We start from the raw sequence: 15,971 nt of genomic DNA, 5'->3' as shown, positions 1-15,971 counted from the left end.
TGGTTACTCACCCTGGCAATTCCCGCTCCTCTCCTTAGCCACACCCCTACATGGCTGGGCTGGGTTTTTCACAGTTACAGAGTTCATGAAACTTTTCACCTCCTTCTTTTTCACCCGACTTAAACAAAAAACTTAAGTCAGGTCCAAAAGAGTACTTACCTGACCCTCGACCAGGCTGTATGGCAGGGACAGTAGATCCTGCATTAAAAAAAAAAAAAAAAAAAAAAAAAAAAAAAAAAAATACAAAGACAAGAAATGCTGAGTTTCACATTGCAACAATTGCTTTTCCTATGTTTTTCTCTTAGACAAAGTAATTACATCCCTTGTAAAGAAATATTCGATTTATTCAATCCAAAAATACCCATGGAGCACCTAACACATGCCTGGTGCTTTGTAGTCTCTGTTTCTAACAATAAACAACATGGCAAATTCCTGCCATGGGGTGGGAGGAAGAAGAGGGAAAACACAGCAAATGTGGAAGGTAATACATAATAGATGGAAATAATACCAGACAGTGGTAAGTCGAATGATGATACAATGGGTTATGGGGTGCAGAGGGGGGAGTGCTACTGTAGACTGGGGGTAGGGGTGGGGGGTGTTCAGAGTGAATGACAGGAAGGAACAGACATATCTGGACTAGGTATTTTAAATGCAGGGACAGCAGGTACCAAGGCCCAGGGCAGGCACAAAGCAGCAAGGCTAAAATGGCTCGGAGTGGTCAGACATCAGACAGGCAGGCAGGGACCAGATCACATATGGCCTTTAAGGCTGATGTACAAATTTGGATGTTTTTCTAAGTAAGTTAGGAAGCCACAGGAAGATCTTACGTATCTTTTCACAGCACCAAAAGCTCTATCCTACTCAGCTCAATAGCCCCAGGTAGCCCCATTGGAGCAGAATGATCTGCGCACATGCTTACCTCCTCCTCAGAGGGCTGACCCAGCTGCCAGCATAGGAAGGGCCCTGGCTGGGTCGAAGGGGCAAAGGTGAGTTGCAGAGATACTTTCCGAAATGCCAATCTCAGGGCCAGCCTGCACGGAAGCCCCAGACATCACCCTCCAGTCCAAAATGGTTTCCCAACCAAAGTTGAGAGAAGGCAATACAAGCTTCCCTTTCTCCTGAGGCTTAGATGGAGCCCTTCACCATGTGCCTGTGGACTCTGCCAACACCTCAGAATGAAGACAGCAAGACAAGAAAATCCATCGCCCAGCCTGTTCCCAGCTGAGGATGACCCCCTGGGCAGTGGCTGGTCCCAAGCAGGGTTCGGGGCCCAACGAGCTTAACCAACCAGCACCCAAATGACAATTAGATTAGATACTGCTCTGCTTTGCTGCCCAAAAACTCAGGCCCAGCTGACCTGATCACCTGGAGAAGCAAACACCCAACCCTTCCCTCCCACCAGTACCCCTTGCTGCATTTAAGGTTCGTCATGCTACATTCGCAGGGTGGTCATGTAGATTAAATAAGACACCACTTGACCGGTTCATTGACAGGCCTTTACACTCAGTAAAGGCCTGAGTGTTAAGAGTTGTTGTTAGCAAGTTTATTAACATTGATGGTCAAGCCCAGGCCCAAGACATTGACAATGAACACGGACTAGGACCAGTCAGCACAGTCCATTTACGTAAAGAGAAATGCTCAGGGGTAGGATTCTGAGCTAGAGCCACAATTTGGAAGGAGGTCATCTGTAGAGTGGATGCTGGATAATTACCTGAAGGATGAGCTGCTTCTCTGCCTATCTCCAAAGGTGATGCACTCAGGAATGCCTGGGGCTTTTCCCTCCTGTTTGCAAGGTGTAAAACCAGAGGGCTTGGTACTGTCTGCCACTTAAGCTACGCTGCCCACTCAGGTGGGTCCCTGGCCTTATGTTTACAAGGGAGGTACACCTGGAGAGGATGTGTAAGGTCAAGCCTGGGGTCTGTATATGTGGGTTAGACAAATACAGACCTTTCCCCTGGGGTCTTAGTACCAAGCGCTGGGCCTCCCTAGCCTTTCCTCCACCCGTTATCCCTCCCCTTCCTTACCTACAAACTCTCCTTCAAACCAGGACCCAGAAACATATCTAAAGCTTGCCCGCCCTTCCTTTCCTGGTTCCCTTATGCCCTTTACAAACAATCAAGCTCTGTTCTCTTTGCTTCCCTCCATGCATCCTCCGGGACTGGGCTCAACATGGGAGACACAGTGGGAAGCACAAAAGGACAGGTCCCCAGTGGCACTTATCTGTGGGAGGAACAGACAGAAATCAGGGGATCACGAAGTACAAGTGAGGCCACAGCTCTCAAGAGGAGTGTGTGGGTCTCCTTGCCACTGTCTCATTTGCTCCTCAGTTCCTGTGGCTCCTGCCCATCTGGTCTGCCATGGTACAACCAACCAGAGCTCCTTCTGCCTTCTCAACTTGGCAGGAGCCCCCAGCAGTGACTCTCCACTCCCTTCTTAAAGCACTGTCTTGCCCCCTTTTCTGACTTCCTTTCCTCAAGTGCTTCTTCTCTGGGTTCCATTTTCTGTGCCTGTTCCAAGAACACCAGCATCTTCTGCACACATCTTACTTGCCCTCCCTTGGGGCCACTTACTGAACCCCTTGAGACCTCATTTCCCACCTCCTCTAGGACCCCTGAGTGTCTGCATCTAGTCCTGACCTCCCCTTGCCCCCAAGCTGACTGTCCTCCATTTCCCAGAACCACTGACATTTTAATTCCATGGGGCCCAAGCCAAGCTCTCCTCTAGCCACCAGCTGCACCTCCTCCAGCTCGGGGCCTGGGGGCCTGCCCTCGCTCACCCCCACACTCCTCGGGCTGGTCCACTGCAGCTGTGTCTCTCACACTGCACTCTTCTTGTCCCTGATCTGGTTACTACATAATAAGAGACTCTTCAAAGACACATCTCTGTGCTGCTGAGAACGATTTGGCTCAAAGGAAGGGGACCAGCAGGAAAATTTGGTCAAAACAAATATTCCGTGGCAGTTTTTCAGGGTGTTGGTCATCGTGCTGTGCCATGAAGTGGTTTCATATACTTCTCATACATCTTTAACCACTTGGATCCATTTTCATCTTGTATTAAGAGTTTCATTTTATTTCGTTTGAGAAATCAAAGCCCACTATTGCCAAGCTCAACTGTAACTAATGGCAGATACAGCATTCATCTAGATGAGCTTCATGTAACAGTCCCTTGAAAAGCAATGTATGTGCTTTATGTCAATGTGCTGCCCTGTGAAAATCCATTTTGCTGTATGTGTGATCCTGGAAAGGTAAGGTGTCAACTGAATTTATATAAATCAAAATCATTATTTTCCCCACCACTCTTTTCTGAATTATAAACGAAAAAGTCCCTATCACTCTCCAGTCACCCCTAAGAATCACGGATGCAATTTTGACGAATTTTCTTTCAGCCTTTTCTTAAGCATGTACAAACATACTTGCCTATATATGCATATATACAGCCACACAAATATACTTTACAAAGTGGATGAGAACTGTAGACATTGAGGCACCTGTATACTTGCTTGTGCTTTTTATCATCTTAATGATAGAGGGTATCTTTTCCAGATTGTTCATGTATAGTTGGGTTTCTCAATTCCAGCACCGTAGAAAATTTGGACTGGATAACTCTTTGTTGCAGGGAGGGACCTGGGTTCCTTGAGGGACCTTTGAGATGTGTAAAGAACGCATGACGTGGGGCCATCTTTTTTAACAACTGCGCACAATTCCATACTATGGGTGCACCATAACTTAACTGTCCTCCCTACTCAACGACATTCAAAATCTTTTTTTAATTTTTACTTGTTTTTAAGAGAGAGACAGAGGCAGAGAACAAGCAGGGGAGGGTCAGACAGAGAGGTAGACAAGGAATCCGAAGCAGGCTCCAGGCTCTGAGCTGTCAGCACAGAGCCTGACACGGGGCTCAAACCCACAAACCACAAGATCATGACCTCAGCCAAAGTTGGACGTTTAACCTGACTGACCAACCCAGGCACGCCTCAAAATTTATTTTAAATTCATTACAGGGAACTGATGGTTAAAAAAAAAAATCACTATGTATCATGAGTCATTTTAGTCTATCCTTTTCCTAAAATTTCCATTACTGTCTATCTGGTTTGTTTAAAACAGACAGGTCCTCTATGCAGATTAGGCAGCTCTTTGTTCATGTGATGCGTCATGGGTACAACTCCACCTGTGTCAGGGAGAGAAGGGTGATCTTCAGTGCCATGATGGCATCGGCAGGTGGCACTCTCATGCACTGTGGGCAGGGGCAGCGATTGCTACTACCTGTCTGGCAGGCAATCAGGCAAAACAGATCAAGAGCCATCACCCTGTCTAACAATCTATTTCTTGTTCAGTAAAATTAAGTGGATAGCTCCAGTCTGTCCCTTCCCTTCTCTTTAGGCTGGATGAACTCACTGAAGCTAGATGGCTCTCAAAGATAAATGCCTGGTCCTTCTCAGAAAGACAATTAATGAGCTCAGAGACTGCTTAAACCAAGATGAAATGTGAGATTAACAGACACAGGGACATCTATCCACCCTGCCAACAGGCTATCTCTTCCTCGCTGGGCTGTTTCATTAGATTCCGCCAAGGAAACCCACCAAATGCACCATGGCTATCGGGGCTATTTTTGAGATAATTGCAAGGCTTGGGCTTGGATCCACTTAAAGGCAGAAATATGGGACAGAGAAGGATTAAGGCAAACCTTACCCCTTTCTCCTCTGTCGAAAAGGTCCCAACAGGCTTTAAAGGGAAGAGAAAACCGCATGAAACTTTCATCAGAGCCTGGTTGGTTTGCTGCAGGAGCTGTGGGGCCTGAAGTTCCAATTCTGAACAGTTCCCAGTACAATAATTAGGCACCTTTCCTCCCTGCAGGTCTGCTCATCTCCTCACCTACTCCCTCCCACCTCTACTCTCTATGTCTGGAGTAAGAGCTGCCTTTAGGGGAGAGGGGGGCAGGGGAGAGAGGAAGAGAACGAAAAAGGGAGAAGAGAGGCAGACAACAGTTAAGGACTATGTCCCAACTGCACTCTGGAATTACCAGACCACTGCACTCTTCGGATGCTCAGACGTTACTCCCCTATACATCATTCTTAAAAACTGAACCCAACCTCTGTTCGCATACATAATCTTGAAGGCAGGTAGACCACGACAGAGCTAAGTCCCATCTAGGCCAGCTGTCCCTTTTCCCTTCCAGCCTACAATCTCCTAGAAGGCACACCAAGAATGAGAAACTTCAGGGGCCCCTCAGAAAGGACCTAGCTTGCCTATAGCTTCTCCATTCCTCTGCCCAGTAAAGAGGAGAAACAGTCTTTCTACAAACACTCCTTTCCTTGTCATATGTTTTGTGACCAGAATTTCAAACCTGTCATCTGAATGTGTCCCCTCACCACCCCCCCCCCACCTGATGACAAGCACAGTAACATTGTGAGATAAAGCAGTGATATTCATAAGAACTGGAAAGAGAAATCCAAGCGGGTGACGCACTTTGCTCCTGCAATGGGATTAGAACTTGGATTAATCTTTGCGCCTGTTCCTTTGTGCCCTTCCTTATAGAAGACTTTTCATCAGTCAGAGGCATCCTCCTTGCCTGAGGGAAGATTAGGATTACTTTAGCAGGAGTCAAAGGAGAAAGACGGTGCTCAGTCTTTTTGAATTCCAAAGAAATCTGCCAAACCAGTGCCTATACAACATTCGCACCATTGGAGGGAGATCATGACACCAAGAATGATTGCACCCCACCACTATTTGGAAGGAGCTTTCCACTACCACAGCTGCCCAAAGACCGTGGATGGTCCAGGACTCCCATTCATGCCCAGAACCTTGCAGAGCTCCAAAACCTTCTCCATGTGCCCCGCCCCCCCCCCCCTTTTCAGTGGTGTCCTTTCTTTTTCAAAGGAGATATAGAAGCCTTTCTAAAGTGACCAAAGGGGTTATAATGGTATAGACGGGACAGCAGTGAACTCCACCCCATTAAACCTGCATTGAAACATTTAATCCTCACATCCTGTCTATGTATGTATTTATTATTCTGGATTCACATATCACAAAAACAGAGGAGTTCTCAGGCCTCCATACTCAATGAGCTGGGATTCAAACCTGCTCTGCGATGCTGATTCCAAGGCCTCTCTTGTCCACTGATTACATCATATAAATGAAAGATCAGATCTGACACTGTGCTGAGGGACACACACTTGCCCTCAGGTGGCTTCCAGAAAAGGGATATCCTAACAGAAGTAACGAGTACAGCACTCCAGATGAGGAAATGAAGCGTATCAGCTGGGTCTTCAAGCAAACAGATGCCAAGGCGGAGTCAGTCAGGTACATAGATTTACTAGGGACTAACACTTGAGTAAGCAGTGGGAGAGTATTCCCCCAAAAAAGCATGTGCAATTCCCAACTTCTCATAACTTGTCAACATGACCTTCTTAGGGAAAAAGATCTCTGTAGATATAATCAAGCTAATATGATGTTATATTGGATTTGGGGGGACTCTAAAAGCAAAGACCATGTCCTCTCAAAAGAAAGTAAAGGTAGATTTGAGACACAAGAGACACAGACACAGGGGAAAGCCACATGAAGGCAGAGGTTGGAGAGATGTGGCCACAAGCCAAAGAACACCAGGGGCCACCAGAAGCTGGGGCAAACAAGGATGGATCCTCTTCTAGAGCCTTGGGAGGGAGCACAGCCTTATTAACACCTTGATTTTGAACTTCTGCCTCCAGGACTTGAAGAGGATAAACTTCTGCTGTTGTAAGGCACCCAGTTTATGAACATTTTTCCCAGCAGCAGAGCACTGACAGAGCTGCCCAAGAGAAAAGGAACCAGCAAGATTGGACAGGCAAACTGCCAGACATGCCTGCATATCTAACACAGTCTGGCAGTTCCCCAGGGACTCAAGAGCCCAGGCTGCCCATTCCAGGAGTCCCATGTCATACGGAAATGGCCAGGCCCTTGAACACAGTCTTTCATTCATTGGCTGGGACCAACCTGAGAAGAGCAGGACAGCTCAAGTGCAGAGGTGGGACTGAGAACCTAACAGCTGCGGGCTGTCATCTACCCACACAGGGCAGGGTGGGTTCTGCATCTGCCTTAGCATGGACACAGGGAGAATGGGACCAAAGTTCCACCCCATTCTTAAATCCCCGCCTCCCAGTGTATAACCCCCAACATGAAAGGAATCACCAGTCCCAGCACCTGGCTGCCTCATTCAGTCACCCATTCACTCCACCACGGTTGCCTGTGGGCCTGCTGAGCTTCCACGCTATGCTCAGTTAACTGGTGATCCTGTGTGAGCCCAGAGCAGCTCCTGACCCCTAGGACCTGCATGCTAGTTGAGGGGACACAGCAGGCTGAAAGGTGCTACAGGTGAGGCTGGAGGGACAGGTGGGCAGAGTATCAAAGACAGCTTGGAATCCACGGTCATCAGGAGCCTGGAGTTTTTCAACTGCAAAGGGAAGTCACTGGACATGAGAGCAGGGAGGGATGGAGCCACCCTGATACTCATATGGAGAATGATTCAGAGCCAGAGTCAAAATAGCCTATCAGTTAGGATGCTTCTGTGGTTCCTGCAAAAGGTCAGGGAAGTGTGAATGATGGCGGTGGTCACAGAGAAAAGGTGACAGACTCAAGAAATATTGTGGAGATACAATCAAGGGAACATCTGGTGTGTCACAGGGGTATTTGTGTTGGGGGTAGTGGGGCCAGGAAAGTGTCATTATCCCAGGTTTCCTGACTTCCATTTCTGGTGGGCAGTGATGCAGATTAGTGATCTGGGAAAGATATGGTGAAGATCAGGACTGGGGAGGAAGAAGAACTGGGAGAGATCAAGAAAGTGTTTGATAGACATGTGACATGTGAGATGTCCATGAGATATCCATTTAGAGTGGATAAGAACAGAAAAAAGTAGCAGAACATTTGAGATTAAGATGAGAGGTTGGAACTGAAGTATAAAATTGGGGATTGGAGAGACCTTACCAGTTGGTCTGGCAAAGTGAAAAGACTTATTTCTCCGAGGTCGAATCTACTGCACAGAGATATGATGAAGTGTTGGGTAAGCTGTATCTGCCATGCCCGATGAACAGGCAGCAGGTAGTCACAGGTGCAGATAAGGGCCTTGACACACAAGACAAGGGTCATACCTGGAGACCCAGGGCTGTATCTGGCCTAAACTCCAATGCATGCCCACATGTGGCCTTTGAGCACAGTGGCACAACAGATCATAGGACATTACTGCCTGCATGTGGGAATCCAGTCATCACAAAAAGATGTTGACCAGGACGATCTAAGCAATCCATCAAGAGATCAGGACACAGTCAGCACCAGGCCCTTCCTGGCTCTTCAGACATAAACCATATGGGATACATTACCTGAGCCAAGAGTACTTTGGAATATGGAAACATCCTAATGGAAGGGAAAGAGCGTGGGATAGTAAAAGCCAGGTGGCCCTGGCTTCTATCACCAGACCATGAGATCTATTAGCACAGTGATAGTATCTGCCTTGTACACTATATTCCCAGACCTGGCCACACCAGGTACCCATCAGGATCTCACTAAAAGCCAGTAACATGGATGGGTAGGTGGACAGATCTAAATTCTATCATGTTCCTTTGTTGTTAGGAATAAGAACAGTCAAATTTAAAATTCCTTAAATCCCATGGGTCTATTTTGATCCACACCAGCTTGAAAACACCTCCTTCAAGAAGCAGTAGAGAAACACAGTTAACAATGTGAGTCATATTGCCCGTGATAGCCCCACCAAGGCCATGAGGCCTTGTGTATGTCACCTAACTTGTTTGAAACTCAGTTCTGAACTGTCTAAGCTATAACGACAATCATACCTGTTTAATTGGTCTCTAACAACTAAATGAGATCATAGATATTCTACGTACATTTCCCAGAAAAATGGCAAATAACAAGTTTGTGAATAAATTACACATTCCCACTCCTCCTCTTGCCCCTCTCCTCCTACCATCAGACATCTCTTCTGACTGTGCTGCGTGCTGCCCTGCCCTCCTGGCCATACCTCCCATCAGCAGGCCCCCATGGCCCCTCACCTTTTGCCTTATTCCTGTGGGCTCTCATAAATCATCAGTGACATGGAAAACAACAACACAGTTAGCACATGCTGGGCTAATTGTGCTAAAGCCTTCATAATCCAACTTCAAGTAAGAGCATCTAGTACTTAATTTTTAAAATGTAATATATATTTAATGCAATATTAATATTTAACTCACTTAATGCAATATTTAATTTGATATCTAATGCAAATAAAAATAGTAAACAGATTTATTAATGATTTACACAAGTGCTTGCCTATTCTGTCTTTAAGGTGTTTTTCTGTCTAGAAGACAATCTTCTACCCCCCAGAAAGCAAATGCAGGAGGATTTTAGAGCTGGTTCTTGTAAGTGGGTCAGAGTTGTCATCTTTAAGTGGGCTTGACCAAGAAGCAGCAGCCATGGATGTCATTTACTCATATAATTAATGAGGGCATATTATGTGCTATGCACTGGGCTAAGATGTAACGACAAGAGAGAAGCCGCCCTATTCTCCCAGAGCTCACCATCCAAGGAGAAGATAAAATTCTGCAACAAGTAACATAAGTACTAGAAAGAAAACCCTACAGTAGCCACACTAAACACTAGCAGGGTACCTAACCCAGAATTGCAGGGTATGTGCGTGTAGGGGGCAGGGGGGTGATAAGGAAGACTTCTTGGAGGAAGCAATATGTGAACTGAGGTAACTTAAAGGAGAGGAAGGGCCTTCCAGGCAGAGAGAAGAACTGATACAAGGCTGCTAGGGACATCACCTCCAAAATTCGTGTATGAAAGCCCTAATCCCCAAAGTGATGGTTTGAGGAGGTGGGACCTTCAGGAGGTAATTAGATCAAAGTAGAGCCTTGTCAGTGGCATTAGTGCTCTTAAGACAAGAGAGGACAGAAACGATCTATTTCTTCACCATGTGAGGGCACAAGAGGGTGAACATCTTCAAGATAACTCTTACCAGGCACAGGGTCAGCTATGCCTTCTTCTTGGGCTTCCAGCCTTCAGCAATGTGACAAGTAAAGGTCTGTTGTTTAAGCTGCCCGGTCTATGATGTTGTTAGAACATCCCACCCTGACTAAGCCCCAAGGCTAGAGATGGGGTTGAGCCAGAGACCAGAGTAGTTCTTAATTGCTGGAGAACAGAAGGATCTTAGGGCGAGGCTGGGCTTCATGAGCCCCAAGAAGGGGTTTGGACGTTTTTCCAAGGATAACGAGATTTAGCCGCTTAAATGACATGACGAAGGCTGCGTTTTAGAATGAATACCGTGGCTGGAAGGCAGTTCCACAGCTAGCATCTACTCAAGAGATCAAGAGAAGGGAGATGTCAATGGGAACAGGACAGAAAATGGGCAGCTTCAGGAAATACATGGGACACTGGACAGGAGTTGGTGACTGTGTGTGGCAAGTAACAAACGGAACAAAGATAACATGTAGGTTTTTAACAATTGGGGGGGTGCAGTAAATACCTGATGTGAGTCACCAATGTCATTGTTATTCTAACTCATTACTGATGATGTCTTGGTGCCACCCTCAGGGATTCAACGTAATACATCTATTTATACTTCACAATACAACATTTCAACTCTGTTCCCAAAAATAAACATAACCCATCAAAGGTTCAAAGTGTGATGACAAAGTGGGTTTAACTTGGTTTCTTCTGACATGAGCCAAACGATCCAACACAATGTTGAGATAATCCACTATTGTTGGGCATTTAGGTTAAGTCAAGTATAGCACAGACATGCAACTGAGCATTATACAACCATCAGAAATCAGGCTCCAATGTTGTATTTAATGACATGGAGAAAAAAATGGGCTTAATGCAATGTATATTTTTTTTTCTTAAACTTCAGTGTTCATAAAATAATCTCAACACATTTTTAAAGAATAAAATATGTCACAATATTAACTTTTTTAAATTTTATTTATTCTTTTATATTTTTCCACATTTTCTATTTTCTTCATCATGTGCATGTATTGCTATGGTATTCATAACATTAAAAAGCAAACAAAAACCCATTAGTTTCAGTTTATTTAAAACAATACCTAATAAAAACACGAAGTTTTGGACCAATGCTATGAACTGTCCTCCCTAACTTCAGGGACATAGTCCAAGGCTAAGTATCTTCCAAGATCAACAGTTTTTATTTCAAGAACTTATTTCTCAAGACCAGGGCTCTCTCGCCAAGCAACCTTCACCCAGTATCTCTCTTCTTGACCATTATCCTGGCCATACCACCATCTTTCTATCATCCCATTAAGAGAATGAACAAAGAGAATTTAAGTGAATACCAAAGGACTGCCTCTCTAGGTTGCTGAAAATCTTACGTATGGAGAATAAATATAATGGACCTTCATCTGTGGGAGAAGAGGATCCAGTTGAGTGAAACATTACAGAAATCCAAGGGAGAGAAGAGAAATGTTGAAAACTTATCTAGTCATCTTGGATAAGGATGATAGAGTCCTCAATTTTTTTCCCCAAGGCCTGTTTCTTGTGGAGGTTATAAAAACCTGATCCGAAAATACCTAACACTCCTCCCATCAAGAGGTATCCCTTCCCTTGAATCTGGATGGGCTCATGACTTGCTTCAACCAACACAGTACGGCACAAATAATTTTATGTGATTTTTGAAGCCTTATCATAGGAGGTCCTACAACCTCTGAGGGTCTTGGATAATTCACTCTCTGCACTCCCTCTTGACATGGTTCCTTTAAAAACCCAGTCTTCATGTAGTGAGAAGCCCAAGCCACACAGCCAAGTTCCATGGAGGCCCTCTGTTCTCAAATTCTAGCCAAGCCCGACTTTTGGGTCATCCAACCCAGGCACCAATTAGGTTAGTGAAGAAGTCTCCAGTTAGTGGTGCTGGTCTCAAGGTGTATAAGTCATCCCAGCCATCTGAGTCTCCCTAACTAAGGCCCCACACATTAGAGGGCAAGACAAGCTACGCCCCATCCACATTCCCAACCCACAGAATATACAAACACGGTTAAATCATCATTGTATTGTGTTAAGTTTGGGGTGATTTATCACACTAACGAGAACAAAAGCTTGTTCCTAAAAGTGGGATGTTACTCAATCAGAACTGAAACACACAGCATTCATTTGGGGACAGTGTGACAGGCCTCAAGGCAACAGTTGGTGAGGGCAAGAAGAAACCTAATATTGGAAGCTAAAGAAAAAAATCCCTGGTTATGTAGTGGAAGAAACTTTGACTACACTGTTTTCTGCAGTAATGCAGAAAGTAGGAAATATACTGGATAAGCTCAATGTTGCATCTAAGATTTCCAGACAGTGTTGAAGGTGCCACCTGGCTTCTTCTAGCCACCTAGAATAAATTGGGCAAGAACAGAGCTCAATTAAAGAATAAATATAAAGGGCCCAGGGCACTCTTTCCAGCCATCAAAGGCTATTCAAAGAAAGGGCACACATGAATTCTAGGTTGTTATCAGAACACTATACCTGCCTCGGAGTAAAGATGAAGTCAGTAGTGTGACTGAAAATCCATTTGTTAAAACTGAAGATTTAAGGTGGTGCCTCCTAGACCACTTCAGTCAAACGAAATTCCTTGTGAGGATCTTAAGGAGGCACCCAAGAACAATAGGTTTCCCAAGGATATTAGAAATACTATCCCACAGAAGCCACATGGAGCCCAAGCATAGAAGGACTTATCTCCAAGAGATTTATAGGTATGGTTGTGGTCCAATGAAATCGATAATGAACTGACACATAAGAAATCCACAAAGTTCTTAAAGTAATTATACCAGCTTGGACTAAAAGGACTAAAAGGAACCAAGACAGTACTAATAAAAAGAGTCCTTTGTGGGCTCCTGGGTGGCTCAGTTGTTAAGCTTGAGACTCTTGATTTATGCTCAGATCATGATCTCAGGGCCATGGGATGCAGCCACGAATCAGGCTCACACTGATAGCAAGGAGGCTGATTAAGATATTTTCCCTCTCTCCCTTTCTCCCTCCCTCTGCCCCTTGCCTGCATGCTCTCTGAAAATAAACATTAAAATAAGAGTCTAGGGATCCCCAAACTTCTATGGAAAGAAAGCAAGTTGACAGGATATAGACTTTCTTACAGGGAGTACAGTGGACAGTGGTGACTCCAAGGTCAGAACCAAGATCTCAGAGTTAGAACCAAAAGCCGCAAAACTCATTCCCTAATGATTTGGACCCTAATCAAGAGATGGGCATCTTATGCCAAACTGGATTTCAAAATTACCATAGGCCACTGACTGCTATGGTTTTCCCTTTTTTGAATGGGAATTTCTATTACAGTTATCTTATGTCTGTCTAATCACTGCATGTTAACTGCTGGGGGGTGGGGTGCAGATAACTTACATCTTTAGTTCACAGATCTTCACAGGTTCTAGAGAACCTGTACCCAAGGGACCAAACTTGAGGATCCTCATCCATACGTAGACCTTAAATAAGGTTTACGAGATCCTTGGCCTCAAGCCAAGCGTGATGGTGTAATGGGAGATACTTTTGGCAGGTGAAGGTCTGGGAAGAGTCAAGCACATTTTTCAGGTGGGAAAAATGCAAATAATTTGCAGCTAGAGTGCACACTGTGTTGGTTTTAGAAACACTGCCCCAAATCCTTTAACACCCTTTCTATTGCAATATGGAAGCCATCTCTCCCAGATTTCCCGTCTACTGGCCCACCATGCAGACTTTAGACTTGCCAGCCTCCATAGCTGGGTGAGCCAATTCCTTAAAATAAACGTCTTCATATATACATACACATGCTATTGCTTGTGGGCAGTTTAAGTCCAAAGGGTTTCTGCTAAAGAATTCCCTCATGTTCAGGGCAGGTCATTAGTTCTATTCATGTCTTCAGTTGATTGATGTCTTCAACTCCACATTATGGAGAGCAATCTGCTTCACTCAATCTCCACGGATTTAAAAGTGCATCTCCAAAAACACCCTCACAAGAATACCCACTATTATGTTTGACTGCATATCCAGGCACCATGCCCCAGCCAGGTAGACACACAAAATTAACAAGCACACCAATCCGAATTTCTGATCCATAGATTCACTTGAATGTAGTAAAATAATTGTTGTTTTTTGTTTCTAAGTTTAGGGTGGATTGTTCTAGAGCACTGCAACATTAGGACTCCTCCAAAAACATGAATGACTTTGGCTAGGCACCTCCATATCTGAAATGCTACAAGATCACGTCCACTCAGTGATAATACTGCACTTCACCTTGAGTCAGCAAAGACAAGAAATAAAATCCAAACTTCAAACAAAAGCCAAACTCCTCACGCAGGATGATATGATTTGGCTTCAGCCCACTTCTCTAGCCTCTCCCTCTACTTCATTCATCCCTGATGGAACACGTCAAACTCTTCCTTCTCTTTGGCTAGAATGTTCTTCCCCCACTTTCATACATGGGAACTAAGTTTAAACATTATCTTCTTCCCGGACCCCCACCCTATCTAAGGAACCCCCCAATGAGTAAAGATAAAACATAATCTTCCTCCATCTGCATGAGAAGTTAACATTCAGTTAAATTCCTAGCAATGTCTTCCTGGTTAACTCATTAGGTGGGATATAAATTCTATTAGTAAGGCAACATTGCCTATGGTACAAATGACCTTTCACTGGTACTTTGCATCCAGCCTAGGAAAAAATATGAATGGACTACAAGTACCCAAAGGGATGCCATACTTTGGACATCATTACTCTGTAGTAAGAGGAAAGCCCTGCCCATGGCATTGTGATGAGTGGTACTGGCCCCTGTGAAATATGCAGCTTCTCAGCCAGGTTAGGCCCACACCTGCCCCAGGTGGAGTCCTCTCCTTGTGGGGACTGCTGAAGAGGAGAAATGCCTGTTAGCAATTTAGATGTGGGAGGCAGAAAAATAGAGGAATATAGAGTGACCGCGATATTGACACTTGGGAGACTAAGCCCATGGCAGTCAAGTTAACCTGGAGAGGGACCCGCAGGCCATGATAGGTTGGGGGTGGTAGAGATCGGGAGTTTGATCTTGGACTTCCCAGCAGAAATGTCAACCAGACAGTTGCAGCATGGAGATAGGCAAGATGGTGTCAGCACATATGGGGATAATCAGAAGCTATGGGTACCAGTGAGCCCATCCAGAAACCATGCAAAGTGAAATTTTTAAGGGCCAGAGATAAAACCCAGGTAGTGTAATATAGAAAAAAGCTAAATAGAGGAGCTAAAAGGGAGCCTATGTGGAGTTGAGACACAATCAGAGAAGATGCAGATCTTTGAAACCTCAGGACACTGTGCTCGTGCCTCTATCATACAATTGATTTCTTACTTAAATAATAGTCCTTTCTATTTGGATATAATCTCTCTTGAGTTCTTTCCCATCCTTGAGTCCTATCAAGTCCTGCACATAGTAGGCTCTCAATAGCCTGCCCAGATCTCAACCACCCCAGGATGGGGGTGGGGACAGGGAATCACTAATTAGTTTCAATCCAGACTAATTGCTTTTCTAAACTCTCATATAAATCTGACTTTTAATAGGTTCTGAGAATCGATGTTTCATTATTTTTTGCCGCAGCGGAGTTTATCCCTGTTGATGGGTCATTACAAATCATCACTCTCCGAGAGGTCCCCTTTCTATGTCTCATTTCCTGATCTTTCAGCAGGGTATCTTTGTTCTTGCGAGTGAGGAGAAAAATTAAATGGGTCCTGGAAATTAACAACCAGGACCAACCAGACCAAAGGAAGAGGCACTCTGATTCTCTCAAGGAGCCCACTCCAGGCAGAATCCATATTGCTCAAAAGGAATCCATGGAAGCCTTTATTCAGGGCACCATACTGGTATTTTCAGTACATATCTGTCACTCACTGAGTGCTCACTACGTATCAGGTACCAACCAAGCAGTTTACGTGTGACTTCACTTCATCGTCACAGCAATGCTAACGTTTACAGACTATCATCAGCCCCATTTTCCAGAAGGGCAC

The 15,971-nt window shown here is 44.9% G+C and overlaps 1 protein-coding gene across 21 annotated transcripts in view; it reads right to left on the bottom strand.

The window, feature by feature from the left end:
- Positions 1 to 15,971, bottom strand: part of RBFOX1 (RNA binding fox-1 homolog 1) — a 2,061,409-nt gene that overhangs the window by 1,880,059 nt on the left and 165,379 nt on the right. For 20 of the 21 annotated variants that reach the window (XM_053894471.1, XM_053894473.1, XM_019468815.2 and 17 more), the window contains exon 2: positions 160 to 198. The exons of the other annotated variant lie outside the window; for it this stretch is intronic. In XM_053894471.1, coding sequence (XP_053750446.1) covers positions 160 to 198 — 39 coding nt within the window. The remainder of the gene's footprint in view (positions 1 to 159; positions 199 to 15,971) is intronic. 21 annotated transcript variants of the gene reach the window in all.

This window comes from Panthera pardus, unplaced genomic scaffold (genome assembly GCF_024362965.1).
Source record: "Panthera pardus isolate Hobbes unplaced genomic scaffold, ASM2436296v1 HiC_scaffold_5, whole genome shotgun sequence".
Classification (NCBI taxonomy): domain Eukaryota; kingdom Metazoa; phylum Chordata; class Mammalia; order Carnivora; family Felidae; genus Panthera; species Panthera pardus.
Note: the sequence above shows the minus strand (reverse complement) of the source record. Positions and strands in the feature narration are given on the sequence as shown.